The sequence below is a fragment of the Hyperolius riggenbachi genome, chromosome 3 (genome assembly GCF_040937935.1).
Source record: "Hyperolius riggenbachi isolate aHypRig1 chromosome 3, aHypRig1.pri, whole genome shotgun sequence".
Lineage (NCBI taxonomy): Eukaryota > Metazoa > Chordata > Amphibia > Anura > Hyperoliidae > Hyperolius > Hyperolius riggenbachi.
This window is the reverse complement of record NC_090648.1, coordinates 386,718,869-386,739,623: the sequence shown is the minus strand read 5'-3', so window position 1 is coordinate 386,739,623 and position 20,755 is coordinate 386,718,869. Positions and strand designations below refer to the sequence as shown.

The window sequence follows — 20,755 nt, the reverse complement described above, 5'->3', positions numbered from 1 at the left end:
CTGTCACTTGCAGACCTGATGTTTAACTCTTTCAGGCAGAGAAAGAAAAAAAAAGGAACATAGCCTAGTTATTTGTGTGCTTGGCACTATACATACACATGTCTATCTTATCATGAGATTCTGAAACTGACTTATCCCTCGCTCCACCTCCCAATGCTAATCCCTTTCCTGACACCAATCCCTAACCTCTGTCTCCTAAATGCCATTCCTCATGCTCAACTTCCCCCCAACACTAAATCTCTTTCCTGATGCATTGTTGTTTTTAACAATAACGATTAGTGACATGTTCCCCAAATCCCTAGCGGTGGTGCCCCAATTCTTCCATAGGACTAAATAGTCCCACTTTGAGATCTCTAAGGAGCGTTGGAGATAATGTAGGACAGTTACTCCTCCAATGGTGCCCAGAATGCCCCGGTTCTTCTGAGATCCTTATACATTGTATTTATCCTAAATACATTGTATTTATTCATTTCCAGGTCAAGAAAGTGAAAAAACGAATCGCTCAGCAAAAGCGCTTAGAAAAGTGCTTACAAAAGTCCTTAACTAAGCACAGTGAAAAGCACTTTTAAAAAAGCTCAATAAATCGCTCAGTGCTTGCGATAGCGCTGGCAATTTATATTGTGAACATAGCCTAAATATTTGCTTTATATCTCTAAAAGATTAAACTTATTTATTTATTTAATGTATTTATATAGTGCCAACATATTACGCAGCGCTGTACAGAGTATATTGTCTTGTCACTAACCTTCCTCAGAGGGGCTCACAATCTAGTCCCTATCATAGTCATATGTGTATGTATGTATCATGTAGTGCATGTATCATAGTCTAGGGCCACTTTAGGGGAAAGCCAATTAACTTATCTGTATGGTTTTGAGATGTGGGAGGAAACTGGCATGCCCAGAGGAAACACACGTAGACACGGGGAGAATATACAAACTCCTTGCAGATGTTGACCTAGCTGGCATTTAAAATGGTCACCCAGCGCTGCAAGGCGAGAGCACTAACCATTACACCACCGTGCTGCCCATCCCCATGATCTTCCCCATGAATTTAAGCCCATAAACATGCTTTAACATATATGGTATTTTTGCAAACAGACAGTTAATAACGCCAAAACAAGGTCTGCCCAATGCTATCATCAAAAGAGTCTTTATTCAACAAAAGGATACATTTTATATCCATTACACCTGAATATTCATAATTAAGCATTTTATTTTATTGATTATTGTACTTGATATGTTACCTGTTCTCGGAGTCCCCGCCGGCATGTGCTTTCACTATCACTTTTATACCCTTTGAAAGGGTCATGGTATGCGCACGTGCGTTCAAACCTATGCGCATGTGTATGCGCATGTGCGGGGATGCTAGTTCTGGCGACAACTTCAAATTCACTATTTTCCTTCCTGCGCTGATTGCCGTGGAGGCGGCGGCAGCCCCAGGACCACTCCTCACTGATTGCCGTGAATGGCCTTCTATGGGGCTAGCAAGAGATCTTGCGCGATCCCTGCTTGGGAGGTGATGCTCCGCTTCCGCCTTCAGTCTCCCAGCGGAGATCGCAGCTTGTAGACTGTTAGATGGCGAAACCGCAATCTAATATACGTGTACAGCACTGCGATCTAAGGCAGCTCTGAACTGGGGACAGCCGTGTGACACGACTGTCTCCCTCGGGGACAAAGAAGCGAGCGGTGATGATAGGCTGAAGCCTATCACAGCCGATTGCAGTGATTGGCTAGCCAAGCGGAGGGAGGGAGGGTTGTAAATATATAAAAAAATAAGCATTTTTATTAAAAAATAAATAATAAAAATATTGACAAAAAAAATATTAGGAGAGCAATCAGACCCCACCAACAGGGAGCTCTGTTGGTGGGGAGAAAAGGGGGGGATCACTTATGTGCTGAGTTGTGTGGCCCTGCAGCTAGGCCTTAAAGCTGCAGTGGCCATTTTAGTAAAAAATATCCTGGTCACTAGGGGGATTTAATACCGCGGTCCTCAAGTGGTTAAGGGGTCTAGTGACAGCTGGCCAGTGCTGTCACTTCTGAGTAGCTTAGTGCTAGTTACCTACTAGAGCCTTCAGTCTGTTGTTTGTTTATTTACCTGTTTGTTTACCTGTTGCCGATGCTGCCTTTTCCTAACTTCCGCCTGTTTGCTGCCTGTCTTGATCTGTTGCCTGATTACCGATTACGCCTGTCGGTCTCCTGCCTCAACCCTTGCCTGATTACTGATTCTGCCTGTCTGCCACCTGCCTCGACCCTTGCCTGATTACTGATTACGCCTGTCTGCTGCCTGCCTCAATCCTTGCCTGATTATTATTTACGCCTGTCTGCAGCCTAACTCTGATCTACTGTTGTACCTATTCTTGTCAACCTCCTTCAAGTGGACCCATTCATTCTCTCTGCCTCCAGTGCAGCAAGCTGGTGGCTACTAGACAGTAAAGTAGTCTGTTGCCCGCTAGAGGTAGCAGCCCATGATCCCTTGCGGGGTGCTCTGGTGAAGACCCCTAGCCACTTAGATTCTGCACCTCAGGAGAGCCCATGCCAATCACTGGTATCTAGGTCGACGGTTTCCAATTCCTATAACAGTGCTCTTTCTGCTGTTCTTGTATTCCCTTCTAACATTTCCTACATTTGTGTCATAATTTTGTGGCCAATATATCTTTAGAATCAGTCTCTTACTTGTCCCTGGTCACTGATTGGTGAACAAGGGCATTATGGCTTTAGCTCACCAAGCCCACTGAATTTACACAAACCAAACTGCTCAAAATTAGGGATGAACTGGACTTCACTTCATTCCAACCTGGAACACTGAGTACATGTCCACAAGTAGAGCACTAAAAGATTCTACAGAGTACCCAGAGATCTCATGGTGACCCAGAACTGCTGAGAAAATACAGGTATAAGAGGCTCAAACAGATCAAGAAGACCTCTTACTAAAAAAGCTATGTTAACCACTTTACCCCCGCGCGTACGTATTTCTCCGCCCCTTTTTCCATCCTTTAACAACCAGGGACGGAGAAATACGTACTTTCCGCGTTCCCGACGCTGTCCGCGCTCCCGCTCGTAAACACGCCGCCCGCCGCTAGTAAACACGCCGCCGCCCGCTCGCCCAGAGATCAATGAACGGGAAAATCCATTCCCGTTCGTTGATCTAAGCCCCGCAATGATCCGCTGCTCTCCTATGGGCAGCGCGATTATTGTGAGAAAAAACTCACGTGTCCAGCCTCCTTATACTTCCTCCAAGCTTCCGGAAGGAAGCTTGGAGGTCGCATTAAAACAAAAAGTTACTGTGGCCATCTTGTGGCCAAATGGTAAACTACACCCTACACATTTTTCACATACAAATAAATGACTTTTACATATAAAATTAACTCATTACCTCCCACACTCCCCATTTGTTTTTTTTTTTGTAATTAAAAAAAAATTTAAAAATTTACAATTAAAAAAAATACATAAATAGTTACCTTAGGGACTGAACTTTTTAAATATTTATGTCAAGAGGGTATAACACTGTTACTTTATAAACTATGGGCTTGTAATTAGGGATGGACGCAAAAATGAAAAAAATGCACCTTTATTTCCAAATAAAATATTGGCGCCAAACATTGTGATAGGGACATAATTTAAATGGTTTTATAACCGGGACAAAAGGGCAAATACATTTCATGGGTTTTAATTACAGTAGCATGCATTATTTAAAAACTATAATGGCCGAAAACTGAAAAATAATTATTTTTTTCCCCACATTTTTCCTATTTTCCCATTAAAACACATTTAGAAAAAAATAATTCTTGGCATAATGTCCCACCTAAAGAAAGCCTAATTGGTGGCGGAAAAAACAAGATATAGTTCATTTCATTGCGATAAGTAATGATAAAGTTATAGACGAATGAATGGAAGGAGCGCTGAAAGGTGAAAATTGCTCTGGTGCTCAGGGGGTAAAACCCCTCAGTGGTGAAGTGGTTAAAGTTTCAGATGTGTGTCTGGCTTTTAGAGGCATAAAGTGATGAATGATTGGTAAATTCAGCATTAATGCATCAAGGGAGATTGCTTATTTACTTTCTTGCTTACTTATTGCAAGTACCTCCTGCTAATTTATATTTAGTAAAAATAGTTTAAAGTTAGACTTTGCAATAACAAATGTAACATAGGAGATTGTGTATGTGTCAGGCATATTCCCCAAAGAGTTAAGAGATTGTTGTAAGAACATTTTGACTTTTTTATAGGGTATTTTGGATCAAGTGGCTTGCTCTTTCTGCTGTTCTTGTATTCCTTTCTAACATTTCCTACATTTGTGTCCAAATTTTGTGGTCAATATATTTTTAGAGTGAGTCCCTTACTTGTCCCTGGTCACTGATTGGTGAACAAGGGCATTTTGGAACACCATTTGAGAATCATGCATTATTTAAGTTTTTATAAATGTTAGTTTGCACTTGGTTTGAGTAATATATTGGAAAATACTGTATTATTGGTAAAGTACAATTACAATTGGACTGCTGACATTCAAATCCCTGCACAATCTGGGCCCTGGATACATGAAGGACTTGCTGAAGCTGCACCACACCTCTCACAACCTCAGATCAGCAAGTTCTAGAAACCTGGTCACTCCCAGAGTGCACCTCAAAAAATCTGGAGATAGAGCCTTCTGGCATGCTGCCCCTACTCTTTGGAACTCCCTGCCACACCCAGTAAAGACAGCACCATCCCTGGAGCTATTCAAATCCAGACTGAAAAGCCACCTGTTTAGCCTGGTATTTCCTGACTTATAAAATTCTTCCTCTGTACCACGATGGTCGGAGCCATGCTTATACGCTTTGAGTCCCATGGGAGAAAAGCGCTTTACAAATGTTATTTGTTGTTGTTGTACATCTCTACACATAGTGCTTGAACATTTTCAGGAACATATATAAGTATGAATACACAAAAACTGTAAACATAGTTAAATTTTTGTGAGTATTAAATTATACTTACACATTTCACCTCTACATTTTTATTAAATGCTACACTATATTGGGCTCTCGGTGTCCCCCCTTTTCTTCTCTTTTCTCTACAAACATAGTTAAAGGTCCTTTTAACATTTGAAATGACAGAAAAAAAATCAAAATTAAATGGACATTGCTTCAAATGAGACAGCAGTTTCTCTGCTGAATTACTTTTGTACAGAAACAGAGCTATTTCTTAAAATTGGCATCACCTTTTGTTTTGTTGATCATCACCCTTACTAAAACATAGTAAATAAGATATCATCTGCTTTGCATTGGTACTAAGACTTATAATTATTTACCCGAAGGAATGTTGGGAAGCCTTGGCCATAGTATCCAACTGCAAAGTAATCGGGCTTTGGACGGAGAATTTTCATTATATTTTCATAAAATTTTGCCTGCTGTGTCTGTCGGCAGAAAAGAAAAGAGATCAACAGCAATTTAGTTCACAGTCTTTATAACCATGGTAATCATGTAATTGTTGTAGGATGTGCATTGCCAGTTACAGCCATGAAGACAGTAAAAATAAAAAGCAACTTTTACATTTGGAATATGCATACAAGGGTCATTTAATTGCATTTGAATATGACAAAACTGTAGAACAACATTTGTTTTTTGATTTGACTTTTTGTCAATGCATAGGTAAAAGCAAAGGTAAACTCAGTGGAGAATGAACATTAGAAATCAATCCAAAGATTTAAATACCCCTTTTCTTCACTGGATGGCTTTATAAAATATGCACATGTGATTTCATAAATTAAGATGGGTGTCAAATCTTAAAAATCCAAACATTCATAAATATTTTTGTATTTATATCACTAACATTTATTTCCGCAAATTTGTATCTCATTGACAGTCTACTTGCCATTTAGGATGATAAAAGACATTTAATATATATCGCATCTGACCTTTTCTTACTCAGAGTCAGGACACAACTAAAATGTTAATACATGCTCTTATAGTATCTTGTCTGGACTATTGTAACATACTGCTTTGTGGACTACCAACTAAGAGACTGGCACCGCTCCAATTTGTACTGAACTCGGCTGTTTGTCTTATTCATCTTTCTTTTCACTATTCCTCTGCTGCTCCTCTGCCAAGCTCTTCATTGGCTACTAATTAACCAGAGGATCCAGTTCAAACTCTTAACTCTAACTAATAAGCTCTCCCCACTCTCTATCCTTTGTACATCTCCTCACTAGTTTCCAGATACCAACCCAACCACAATCTCAGATCTGCAAAAGCCTTCTTAAAGGTAAATTTGAATATTTCAGCAGTGATGCACGGGGAGACATCTCAGAGCTAACTCCAACATGAGTTATCGCAAATACTTTCTGTTTTAAAGAGAACCCGAGGTGTGTTTAAAGAATGTTATCTGCATAGAGAGGCTGGATCTGCCTATACAGCCCAGCCTCTGTTGCTATCCCAAACCCCACTAAGGTCCCCCTGCCCTCTGCAATCCCTCATAAATCACATCGGTGCTGTGAGGCTGTGTTTACATCTTTAGTGTCAGTCTCAGCTGCTCCCCCGCCTCCTGCATAGCTCCAGTCCCTGCCCCAGTCCCTTCCCTCCAATCAGCAGGGAGGGAAGGGATGCAGGCGGGGACTGGAGTTCTGCAGGAGGCGGAGAGAGCAGCAGACTGACACTATAGAGATAAACACAGTCAGCTCTGACAAGCTGTTTGTCAGCAGCGTGGCTGTGATTTATGAGGGATTGCAGAGTGCAGGGGAACCTTAGGGGGGTTTGGGATAGCAACAGAGGCTGGGCTGTATAGGCAGATCCAGCCTCTGTATGCAGATAATATTCTTCAAACCCACCTCGGGTTCTCTTTAAGAAAGCAAACTTTTGCTTTCCATAGCATTTTAGTAAGGAGGCTTTTAGGACCATTGTAGCCCCTTACACACCCCAATGAGTTCTGGTTCACCATGAGCTTGCTGGTTAGTCTGTACCTCTGGGTGTTTCAAGTCCTACTTCATAAAGCCACATTAATCCATGCCATGCACTGATGAAGATCAACCAGTCTCAAACAGTCTGTATGCATGTTGGATTATTGTTGCTCTGTACAATTAACAGCTGACACATCATTGCATTCCAGCGGATCTAGAGGTGTGTTTAGCTTCTAAGGATGACAATGGTTAATTTGCATATTTCAGCAGTAGTGATGGGAATTCCAGCTCTTTTAAGAGAATCGGCTCTTTTGGCTTGGCTCCCATTAAAGAGCCGGCTCATATGGCTCTCAAACGGCTCTTCATTTAACATCATTAGAAGCCACTCAAATACGGTAGAAAAGCCCCGCCCCGTCTCCATGACAACTCCAGGCTGCTTCTCTGAGTGGGGCAATCCCTCCTGCTGCTGCTGCTCTGCTCCGCCCCATACACCCCTACAAGCTACAGGAGGAGGACTACATCTCCTTGCATGCCTCAGCTCCCTTTATTACAGAGCAGAGCGCACTGGTGAGTGACTCACAGGCATCTGCTCTTTTTGAACTGAGCACCGGCTCTTGTCGTTCACAGCAAAGAGCCAGCTCTTAGAGCCGGCTCGTTCGCGAATGACCCATCACTATTCAGCAGTGATGCACTGGGAGACATTTCAGAGCTAACTCCAACCTGAATTAACGCAAATTCTTTCTGTTTTAAGAAAGCAAACTTTTGCTTTCAATAATAATTTAAGATGCCAATTCATATTGGATGGAGCCTTAATAATGATCAAAATGGAAGACTATAGGTGATTAACTGGAATCCACCATGTTGTCTGTTTTGGGCACAAGTTAAACAAGCAATGATAAATACTAACATTTTAAAACAAATATCTTACCAAGCACTGGCTCAGTAGTTCATAGTCGAAGATTTCCATTTCGTATTGTTCTGCCAACTGTTTGCACAGAGCTATTGCCTCTTCCCACATCTGCAACATACATATATATTTAAACACAATATTAGAATTCAGTGATCATTTGTCCTAATATTCATAATCAAAAGTTATTTGAATGCAGAAAGTTTGGGTATGAGCAAAAGTTTTATGATGTTTTCAATAGTTCTGTAAATATCTCTAGACTTTTACAAAAAGAGTATAACAGATTCTTCCTTGGAAAAAAATATTATAATCTGGTTTATAATACAATAAAAACCTGTGCCCTAACTCCTTTTAAGCCATATAGTTACCCTAAAAAATGTATCTCAAAATAATATCTTCCGTCATTTTAATTTCCCTTTTAGTGATGGGTCGGGTTTTGCTAAAGGGAATAAATATTGCATTGGTTTTCTATATCTATTTCACTTTAAAATCATTGTGTTGCATGCAATCACTCAGTATAGCTTGCACAGATTCTTCCTGGTGTTTCCAGTTTAAAACAACATTCTTGCATACCCTCTCTATAATTCAAACAACAACAAAGTCCCAGATGCAAGAGACAGCTCTTTTTGGCAACAGGCTCAGTGACTGAAAAGGCTGCAAAGGTTTTTCAGAATTTGTTTAGTAAATACAGTCAAAATGTTAATGCCTTTACCATTTTAATTTTAAATTGTGACTATGTAAGTAGGATTATACTCTGAAGAATTTTAAAATGCATTTTGATATTGAACTTTTCACTGCAAGTTAAACGTATTCTCTTAAATCAAAGATGTTCAGGTAGGAGAAAGATCATACAGTCATTTAATTTAAAACAATTTATATTATGAGAATTAAAATGTTTTGGTTATGAATGTTCTTTAAGGCATTTTGGAAAGTCAACAATCTTTAGTTATTACAAGGTTTTTACATTAGACAGTAGTGACGTCTGGCAGGATGTTTACAATCACTTTCAATTGAAAAAGAAGTAACTAGCTATTTGTCTATAAAAAAAAATATTGAATGCTTATCTTATTATTAATAGTTTAAATTATTTTGTGCATATATATGTTTTACTGTCAGCTGCATGGCAGAACTGACAGTATAAGAAGTGGTATAAGACTGTCTCAAGATTAAAACATCAGAGAGGCAAACTAAAGATAGGTATATATATTTCTGGCTTAAGGGAGAACATAGGAAATAATTTTTATTTGAGATCCACGTAAGGTTGGCCAGTGTCAGCAGAGCTCCTTAGCCTCCTATAGTGCATTCTAAAAATGACTGTAGAACACACTGCCACTCACCCTCACTTTTGCACTAAATAAAATATTGTATAGTAAATAACAGCTTTAAACACCACTTTTATGAGTATATATACAATATTATAGAAAACAGGTACAGGAAAATGTTAATATTTATAACGTACCTGATTAATTTTTTTTAACAAGGTTTATTTTTACAAAACATTAATGTACTAACACATACTAGTTGTCAATAAAATGAGAGTCAACTCTTGAGATTAAGAGTCAGAGCCTATGTTCAAGGTGAACATACTAGTTTCTACTGTAAGTGTATTGACAAATAATCTTGAGAAACATTTTTACCAGTTGACACAAAGAATACCATTTACTTAACCTCTTCCGACTGTCAGGGCATTGCAATTTAAATGAAAAAGGGAAGCTTGTAAGATTCCTGATCTCTCGGAATCTTTGTGATTCCTCATTTAAGGGGCACTATGGCAAAAAAATTTAAAATGTAAAATATGTGCAAACATATACAAATAAGAAGTATGTTTTTACTTACTGAGTAAAAGTAAAATTTTACTAAGTAAAATGAGCCATGAATTACTTTTCTTCTATGTTGCTGTCACTTACAGTAGGTAGTAGGTATCCGACAAAACCGACCTGGGAGATTCTCAGGGTTTTTTTTTTTGTTTTTCAAAAGCACTTCGTGAATGGCAGTTGCTCTGTCCAACTGCCAAAAAACTGTGTACCGAGCAGGGAAGCTCACCAGCACCATTGTTTAAATCCTTTTTAGGGAATATCTTTGTAAAGAATAAAAGCCTTGCTGAGAATCCCCACTTCTTATTTGTATGTTTGCACATATTTTAAATTTTACAAATTTTCACTATTGTGCCCCTTTAAATCATTGTGATCGCAATGGGTCACTCTTACTGGTCCTCAAACCACTGTTCAGGTGTCGGAGGCTGCAAGCTAAAGCATACCACTGTAGATAGGTAGTGGTACTACAAGCCCATAGGCTGTGGTAAGTAAATAAATATTCCTGAAGCACATTGCCCATGCTGCAGGAATATGTATTTACTGTCCAACAGTGAGTAGGGGTTGAATCCCAACCCTAGGATAAATGGTCAAGGAAATTGTGGCCTTTCCAACTGTGGCTATCCCAGGAGAAGCAGTTACAATTTACACTAATAACTCCTTGAAAAAAATCCAAGAGTTACTGGACACTCACATGACTGTCTAGCCTCCGACTTACAGGACCACCAACTTGAAAGCATAGCATAGTGCCGACAATGTACCTCTTTAGATAAATAGGGCACTTCCGGGATGGAAGGGTTATAAGTTGAGAAGTCATATGTGCAAAAGACTTATTCAGGTTTCCATACCTCATTTGCTATATATTATGTATGGTAAACATACAGGCAAAGGAACCTGATGCCAGTGAAGTTTGCATAGAACAACATCTGTACAGCAAAAAGTGTATCTAAAATACACTTAAAAAAACCCTCACCTTTCCTTTGTCAAAATATCCAATGATGATTCCATATAAAGTCTCTTTCAGCTGCCGATGGGTTTGAGAACTCTGGAACTCTGTTTGCATGACCTGAGGAGAGCACTGCTCATCTGACCACTAAAAAGGAAAACATTAATGTATTACAACAATATGGGTGCTAAAGGTTTCCCTGATATTGTTAGTCTTTTGCATACACTCAAAAGAAAGACAGATTACCGTAGTTACGCAATAAAAAACATTTATTTATGGCAACTTAAACTGACCCACAACAGGCATACCACACAGTTCTAAGATGTCACAGGTTGCATGCTTGTTGCTAATAAGTAACTCAAAACTTGAAAAAATATTGTCTTCTTAACAGAGAACATATTTACATGAATTCCCCCCCCCCCCCCCCGTATAAAACAAAACTAACATACAGTAATTCATCTGTACAAGATAGAAGACAGCATTACATTTGTTGAGGCTCGCAAGTGGGGGTACATTGGTGTTATGAACAAATGTTGGCACAACGATATGTTGATTGGCAAGCAGACAGAAAACATTGGCACTTAAGGTTAGAGTAAAAATGTAGGAGCAGAAAGGGTAGTGTTAGGTGAGGTTAGTGTTATAAGTAGTGATAGTAAGGTTAGTGTTAGAAGCAGTGGCTGTTAGGCGCAGCAGCAGTAGAAGGGCAAGTGTGTAAAATTACCAATATTAATACTATCGGCTACTCACATTAGTGTTCTATACGATATATACATATATATATATATATATATATATATATATATATATATATATATATATATATATACATATATATATATATATAAATATATATATATATATATATATATATATATATATATATATATATATATATATATATATATAGTGACAGGGGACAGCCAGATTGGTTATGATGAACCAGAACCACCAGATTATGTAGAGGACTAAGTGAAGTCTAAAAACTTTTTAAATACGATGCAAAGTACAATATTGGGGTTAATTCACTAACAATAATAGCACGAGTAATCTCCAGTTACTCCCGCTATTTAATAAGTCTGCATGAGAGTAGCACGTATAATTAACATCAGTGACATGAGCGCACGCTATGCAGCTGTAGTGCAGCATAGCGAGCGCTAGTAACTATACGACCCCTATTTGCTAATAACAGCCTCCACTTGTCCTGCCATGAGCCCCGACGTTCCAGTCACTTTAAAGGACATGATCCCTGCACTTTGATTGGCCCAATAGGCTGCCTGTCAAGTGACAGAAAGCTTATTGGGCCAATCAAAGTGTGAGTATCACGTCATTTAACCACTTCAGCTTTCAGTGTTTTTTCACCTTATGCGTCCAAGCAATTTGCAAATTTCAGCGCTCCTCCCATTCATTCGCCAACAACTTTATCACTATTTATCACATCCAAAATAATCTTTATCTTGTTTTTTTTGCCACTAATTAGGATTTTTGGGGGTGGTATTTATTTTCAGTAATTATTTTATTTTCTATGCATTCTAAAGGGAAAAACAAGGAAAAAATGGAAAAATACACTATTTCTCCATTTCTATCCAATATGGTTTAAAAAAAAAACAATGCCATCGTACATAAAACACTCACATGTTATTTGCCCATTTATCCTGGTAATCCCCAACATTTAAATTATGTTCCTAGTGCAATGTATCTGGAAAATATATTTTTTGGAAGTAAAAGTATATTTTTTGTGTGTTGTGTTTCTTGTTTTAACATTGTACTCTAGCAGTAATTACAAGCACTCATTTGCAACAATAACAGTAATATACCCTCATGGCATACATATTAAAAAAGCGGAGTCCTTAAGGTAACATTTTATGTTTTCTGTTTTAAATTCTGTCAAGCTTTTTATTTTGGTACGGAATATATGAAAATAAAAAAGTATTGCTTTTGATTCAGTTTGTTACTAAAAGTAATTCACAAGACACAGGCCTCAACCCCCCAAAAAACACTAAAATGTATTCTACAACTTGTCATGGTTAAAAGGATAACCCATATATACGTCATCTGATAACTATCTGGGCAACTAGTATGCCATTAATGACGAAGTGTCTATGTGGCTTTGGACAAGCCAATTTTTTCCACTAAGTATTTTTGCTCCATACTTTGTTTATATAGCCCCAGAAGTGTCTGGGAAGCAGGAAAAGGGCACTAATGTGACCATTATGGAAAGCTAACAACCAGCGATATTCAAAAGTGGGTGTTTTGTAAGCTATCGACTCGTCATTTTGCTGAAACTTTCCCAAGTTTGATCATAACTTCAAAAATGACATTTGTTTCTAATAATGTATTGCATTTGTCACTACCTATTTTTTATGTGACAGGGATTCAAGCTATAAGACACATCAAAATTTACTCTACAACTCATTATGATTAAACTGAGGTCACGTATATGTCATTTGATAACAAACTGGATGCACAGCAATCTATTATTCTCAAGGTGCACTTATGGCTTTTTTGCAAGCCATTTTTTTTTTTTTTTTTTGCACTAATTGGAAAAGCACCATTCTTTGTTTGCATAGCCCCGGAAGAGTCAAAACATCAGAAAAATACCACAAATGTCACCATTATGAAAAGCTAATAAACAGGGCTATTTAAGTGTGTATTTTGTAAGCTACCGACTCGTGTAGTTTTGCTGAAACTTTCCCAGGTTTAATCATAATTTTGAAAACATTTTTTTTGAATGATGGATTAAGTTTGTCCCTACCTATTTTGTATGTGACATTGGCCCAAGTTATAAAACACCTCAAAATGTATTGTACAACTCATTATGATTGAAATGAGGTCACATATAGGTCATTTGATAACAAACTTGATGCACAGCAATCCATTATTCTCAAGGTGTGCCTAAGGCTTTTTTTGCAGTTCCATTAGGTAGGGACTGGTTAGTGTTAGGAGTAGGTGATGGGTGGTTAGGGTTAGGAGTAATCAAAGGGTGGTTAGGCATAGTTAGAGGGTTCAGGTGAGAGTTAGGGTACGGTGGGTGATAGCAGAATATCGGTTAAATTACCGATATTCTACTATAGTGGGTAATAGAATATCAGTAAAATTACCGATATTCTATTACCATTATTTCATGCCCATTACCATCATTTTTGCACCAGGTTTTCCTCCCAGTGCAATTATAGATAAGCCCTGTTTATGCTTAACACTAACTTTCCCCTATCTATGCCTAACCCCAGCCACCTCACACAGACTCCTAACAGTAATCCTCCTCAATCTATACCTAACACTAATAGGTGCAACCATTGGCACCCATGTAAAACGCCGCTAATAGCAGCTATAACGGTATATTTGGATGCCAGAGTCACCCGACAAAATAACGGGCACCAAGACCACCCACTTTAGGAACTGCGGCTATAAATAGTGGGTGTTGAGGCACCGGCTATTTTTATATTTATAGCGGCTATATTTGGAGCAGCAGATTCTATAGTGGGTGATCCCCCCGTCACTATTTTATCGGGCGATTTTGGCACCCAAATTTACTATTAAGGCCGATATTTGCGGCATTTTACATGGTGCCTATGGCGGCATCAAAAGGTATCAGTGCACACTGCATCCAAATTTAGGTGAACCCTGACAGCTGCTTTTGCCACCTCACAACACTGATGTGAGGTAACAGAGAACAGCTCATGTGCCTGTGGAAAAAAATTAAATTAATTTTTTGTGTAATTTTTGTGCTGTTGCGCATGCATCATCCACCATAGATTGCTGGCACTTGCTAGCAGTCTATGGGAATTGTATGCACGTTATGATTTCATGCGGCAGGGAATCAGGTTTTTTTGCTAATGAGAATTGCGGCCCGGAAAATGAACGGACGCATCGCCATTTCGAAGCACTATGTGCAATTTTGCATTGCGCAAAATCGCACATGTTTTTCAACAAAGCTTTACTATTTACCTAACATTGTTACTTGTTTTTATGAATGATGACTGTGATTAGGGCCCATTAAACGCACAAAAACGTTTTGCGTGGGTGACTTTACTGCAATTAGCGTGGTAAAAATCACTGTATACTTCCACGATTCCCGATGATCACGATCAGCGCTTGTAAAAGCTGTAAAATCGCTCAAGAATCACAGCAAAATCTAGTTTTCAAAGTTCGCCTCCCCATTGAAGTCTATTGCGGTTCGCAAAAGTTCCTGCGAACCAAACTTTTTGCAGAAGTTCTCGAACTGAAAATCGTAGGTTCGGGCCATCTCTAACACAGGGCTGCTGGGTTGCAGAAAATTATAATACAGACACTTGGAAACATGTTTTCAACCTTAGCTTTTACCTTTAGGAGACTTGTATGGAGCAAAAGTGTGTAGGCAGCTTCAGTGTAATTCTCACAGTCCAAGTGGAGGTCTCGAAGCTTGTACAAATATCTGCACAACAATATTATATACAACTTAAGTAGATTATGCATATCTAACCTACTATAATTGTGTTAATTCATAATTTTGTAGTGACCGCAACAACCTACAAAACTACAAGGATTGCTGTGAAACTTAGCAAATAGACTGATCTTCCTTGCAGATTCTGGCAATGCTGCCTTGTACATGGCTGTTATGGAGTGCCCAAACATAATAACTAAATAATGTCAAGCAGATCTTACCATGTCAACTATTCTCTTTCGTTGAGGAAGGCACTTGGGTCAGAGGAGGAAACAAGTCCTTTCTCTTTTCTGCCAACTAGTAAAATGTTATAGACAGTATAATGGGCCAACTCTTGAAGCCATCTGTATGGCATACCTGACTGTTCTCTAATATACTGTATGACTGCCTGTGATGGATTGCGGAGAAACCGCCGCGCGTTCTGACAGTGAGGCGGCGGTGTCCGTGTACAGAGCAGCAGATTCCCCGCAGCAACATGCGTCTAGTTTGTCTGGACCTAGTAGTGCACACAGATGGAGAGCTACGCGCGCGCGCACCACAAGACAGGCTCTTTATGCCAATAGGAGAAGGGTCAGCTGATCGAGGCGGTCAGCTGATACTTGCTCAGCAGGTGATTGGTTGATAGGTACAACCAATGAAAATATGGATAAACAGTATCTCAGGTCTGTAAAGTACCTGCACATTAGCCGGTGCCTGGTCTCAGCTGGACTGCCTGTACAGCGCATAGGACATCAATAATAGAAAAGAGACGGCACACCACTGGCTCTGCAAAATTTGCTGTGTATTGGCGAACAAACACTACATGTTACGGATCATCGATCCTTCATATTATGTTATACACCTGATGAAGGATCGATGATCCGTAACATGTAGTGTTTGTTCGCCAATACACAGCAAATTTTGCAGAGCCAGTGGTGTGCCGTCTCTTTTCTATGATTGGTTGATAGGAGCTGGGCGGCGCTGTGGAGCGCTTTGCTATATATATCTCTTGCCGTTCAGTTGCTGGTTGTCTGGCATTGCGAATACCTATGTGTTAACACTCAGACCTTAGTCAGATCCTTCAGTGTGGTGGAACCAGGTGGACCTGGGAATCCACACTTAGCCAGTTCACTGTATTATTATCTGTGTTATTCTTTAGACCAGTTCCAGGGTGTAGAGACCACGGACCTCACACCTCAGGCTAAGAATACTGTGTATCATATGTGTTATTCCTTAGACCAGTTCCAGGGTGTAGAGACCACGGACCTCACACCCCAGACTAGGAATACTGTATATCATCTGTGTTATTCCTTAGACCAGTTCCAGGGTGTAGAGACCACGGACCTCACACCCCAGACTAGGAATACTGTATATCATCTGTGTTATCTCTTAGACCAGTTCCTGGGTGTGGGACCACGGACCTCACACTCTAGACTAGGCATTATTGGATATCTGTTTATGAATTGTAACTCTCCTGACTTCTCTTCTGCTTTCTGATTCGGTACCTTCGCACATCTGATCTACTGTTGCCGACCCTGCCTGTCCCTGGTTATCGAATCAGTCCTCCTGCAGGGGTCCCCTGCTCCTCAGAGGGGGTCTTGCTGCAAAACCAGTTAGGGGCTCCCTCTACTGGAGCCCTTGACTGCAGTAGAGTCTTTCTCTACTTATTGGACCACCTGCTACCCCGGTGGTCCAATGCCTACTGTTAAGCCAAACACTTACACACTTCAGGTGTCTAGAGGTTAGTTATACTTGGATTATTGGCGATTCTGCAGATCCTCAATAATCAGGTATATCTGTATTCTTGGGGATACTGCAGATCTCTAAGAATCAGATTCTCTCTGGTTGCTGACACCTATTGTTACACTGCCCTCATTTAATACACCAAAATCCTGTCTAAGCTTTTTACAGCCTTTCTAGACTGTGTGGAGGTGCCATGTTGGACAGCAAGGTTGTGGCGTCTATGTAAAGCTGGGTACACACATCAGATTAAAGAAAATGTAAGATCAAAGACCAATTTAACCATCTCCATGCAGTATGAGAGCATACCTACACATTCTATTAAATTAACCACTTGAGGACCGTGGGCTTTACCCCCCTTAAAGGGAAGGTCCAAGCAAAATAAAAAAATGAGTTTCACTTACCTGGGGCTTCCACCAGCCCCATGCAGCCATCCTGTGCCCTCGTAGTCACTCACTGCTGCTCCAGTCCCCCGCTGGCAGCTTGCTGACTTCGGAGGTCGGCGGGCCGCATTGCGTACATTTTTACGCATTCCCGCTAGTGCAGGAAGATTAACACATACATTTTTACGCGTTAGTGTTGCAACGTGTACAAATTTACGCATTACACCATTTACGTGTTTGTTTGATTTTTTTTACACACAATTGTCCATTTACAGAGATATTTCTCCCACTCAGCATGGGTATGTGTAAAAATACACCCCAAAACACATTATACTACTTCTCCTGAGTACGGCGATACCACATGTGTGGCACTTTTTTGCACCCTAACTGCGCTAAGGGGCCAAAAGTCCAATGAGTACCTTAAGGATTTCACAGGTCATTTTTGTTTCAAGACTACTCCTCACGGTTTAGGGCCCCTAAAATGCCAGGGCAGTACAGGAACCCCACTAATGACCCCATTTTAGAAAGAAGACACCCCAAGGTATTCCGTTAGGAGTATGGTGAGTTCATAGAAGTTTTTATTTTTTTGTCACAAGTTAGCGGAAATTGATTTTAATTGTTTTTTTTTCACAAAGTGTCATTTTCCGCTAACTTGTGACAAAAAAGTAAAATCTTCTATGAACTCACCATACTCCTAACGGAATACCTTTGGGTGTCTTCTTTCTAGAGTGGGGTCATTTGTGGGGTTCCTATACTGCCCTGGCATTTTAGGGGCCCTAAACCGTGAGGAGTAGTCTTGAAACAAAATGTCGCAAAATGACCTGTGAAATCCTAAAGGTACTCATTGGACTTTGGGCCCCTTAGTGCACTTGGGGTGTAAAAAAGTGCCACACATGTGGTACCGCCGTACTCAAGAGAAGTAGTATAATGTGTTTTGGGGTGTATTTTTACACATACCCATGCTGGGTGGGAGAAATATCTCTGTAAATGACAATTGTTTGATTTTTTTTACACACAATTGTCCATTTACAGAGATATTTCTCCCACTCAGCATGGGTATGTGTAAAAATACACCCCAAAACACATTATACTACTTCTCCTGAGTACGGCGATACCACATGTGTGGCACTTTTTTGCACCCTAACTGCGCTAAGGGGCCCAAAGTCCAATGAGTACCTTTAGGATTTCACAGGTCATTTTTGTTTCAAGACTACTCCTCACGGTTTAGGGCCCCTAAAATGCCAGGGCAGTACAGGAACCCCACTAATGACCCCATTTTAGAAAGAAGACACCCCAAGGTATTCCGTTAGGAGTATGGTGAGTTCATAGAAGTTTTTATTTTTTTGTCACAAGTTAGCGGAAATTGATTTTAATTGTTTTTTTTTTTCACAAAGTGTCATTTTCCGCTAACCTGTGACAAAAAATACAATCTTCTATGAACTCACCATACTCCTAACGGTATACCTTTGGGTGTCTTCTTTCTAGAATGGGGTCATTTGTGGGGTTCCTATACTGCCCTGGCATTTTATTGGCCTTAAACCGTGAGGAGTAGTTTTGAAACCAAATGCCGCAAAATGACCTGTAAAATCCTAAAGGTACTCATTGGACTTTGGGCCCCTTAGCGTACTTAGGGTGTAAAAAAGTGCCACACATGTGGTACCGCCGTACTCAGGAGAAGTAGTATAATTTGTTTTGGGGTGTATTTTTACACATACCCATGCTTGGTGGGAGAAATATCTCTGTAAATGACAATTGTTTGATTTTTTTTACACACAATTGTCCATTTACAGAGATATTTCTCCCACTCAGCATGGGTATGTGTAAAAATACACCCCAAATCACATTATACTACTTCTCCTGAGTACGGCGATACCACATGTGTGGCACTTTTTTGCACCCTAACTGCGCTAAGGGGCCTAAAGTTCAATGAGTACCGTATTTTCCGCCGTATAAGACGCACTTTTTCTTCCCCCAAAATGGGGAGAAAAAGTCCCTGCGTCTTATACGGCAAAGGCAGGGAATCCCCAACTACCGAACGCCCGCCGCTATGAACCGCCGACCCGCCGCCATGTTGGGGATTCCCTGCCTGCCTTTGTGTCCACTTCCCCCTTGCGTCTCCTGGTCCCCGTGCTGCAGTACATGGCCGCAACTTACCTAGTCAATGCTCCCGCGGCAATGTCCGACCTCTGCGCTCCCCCCCGCTAGCCTCCTCTCCCTCCCCCTTGTCTCTCCTGGCCCCCCCTGTGCTGTAATGTATGGCGGCAGCTTACCTTCCAAGCGCCCGCGGTGAATGCAGACATCGGTCTCCAACGCTACTTCTCGCTCTTGTGTCCGGCTTGTACTGACGTCATCAGTACAAGCCGGACACAAGAGCGAGAAGTAGCGTGGAGACCGATGTCTGCATTCACCGCGGGCACTTGGAAGGTAAGCTGCCGCCATACATTACAGCACAGGGGGGGCCAGGAGAGACGAGGGGGAGGGAGAGGAGGCTAGCGGGGGGAGCGCAGAGGTCGGACATCGCCGCGGGAGCATTGATTAGGTAAGTTGCGGCTATCTATGCACTGCAGCACGGGGGACCAGGAGACGCAAGGGGTGGGAGAGAAAACATGCCGGGCAGAAGGGAACACATGAAGGAGATAGGGGGAATGTATGGGAGGCACACTGGGGACATGGAGGCACACTTGGGACATGGAGGCACACTGGGGACATGGAGGCACACTGGGGACATGGAGGCACACTGGGGACATGGATGCACACTGGGGACATGGAGGCACAATGGGCACATGGAGGCACACTGGGGACATGGAGGCACACTGGGGACATGGAGGCACACTGGGTACATGGGGAGGCACACTGGGTACATGGAGGCGGCACACTGGGGACATGGAGGCACACTGGGGACATGGAGGCACACTGGGGACATGGAGGCACACTGGGGACATGGAGGCACACTGGGGACATGGAGGCACACTGGGGACATGGGGAGGCACACTGGGGACATGGGGAGGCACACTGGGGGACACCCACTGGGCACATGGGGAGGCACACTAGGCACATGGGGAGACATATTGGACATATGGGGCAAACATGGGTGACACAGGAGGACACATGGGGGAACACAAGAGCACACATCAGGACACATGGGGAGACACGAGGACACCATTTGGGCTAGAACATGTACAAGACGCTCCTGGAACATGGACGCATCAGGTTTAGTATGTATATTTTTTTTTCCCTGGTTTTTGCCCTCTAAGCCTAGGTGCGTCTTATATTCCGGAGCGTCTTATACGGCGCGAAATACGGGTACCTTTAGGATTTCACAGGTCATTTTTGTTTCAAGACTACTCCTCACGGTTTAGGGCCCCTAAAATGCCAGGGCAGTACAGGAACCCCACTAATGACCCCATTTTAGAAAGAATACACCCCAAGGTATTCCGTTAGGAGTATGGTGAGTTCATAGAAGTTTTTATTTTTTTGTCACAAGTTAGCGGAAATTAATTTTAATTGTTTTTTTTTTTTCACAAAGTGTCATTTTCCGCTAACTTGTGACAAAAAATACAATCTTCTATGAACTCACCATACTCCTAACGGAATACCTTTGGGTGTCTTCTTTCTAGAATGGGGTCATTTGTGGGGTTCCTATACTGCCCTGGCATTTTATTGGCCTTAAACCGTGAGGAGTAGTCTTGAAACCAAATGCCGCAAAAT

At 41.1% G+C, this 20,755-nt stretch overlaps 1 protein-coding gene across 5 annotated transcripts in view; it reads right to left on the bottom strand.

Annotated features, from left to right (window-relative positions):
• Positions 1–20,755, bottom strand: part of DOCK2 (dedicator of cytokinesis 2) — a 566,587-nt gene that overhangs the window by 195,225 nt on the left and 350,607 nt on the right. For all 5 annotated transcript variants that reach the window (XM_068277405.1, XM_068277401.1, XM_068277402.1 and 2 more), the window contains 4 exons: positions 14,846–14,936; positions 10,553–10,672; positions 7,790–7,879; positions 5,278–5,382 (listed from right to left, as the gene is read on the bottom strand). In XM_068277405.1, the coding sequence (XP_068133506.1) occupies positions 5,278–5,382; positions 7,790–7,879; positions 10,553–10,672; positions 14,846–14,936 (406 nt within the window). The remainder of the gene's footprint in view (positions 1–5,277; positions 5,383–7,789; positions 7,880–10,552; positions 10,673–14,845; positions 14,937–20,755) is intronic.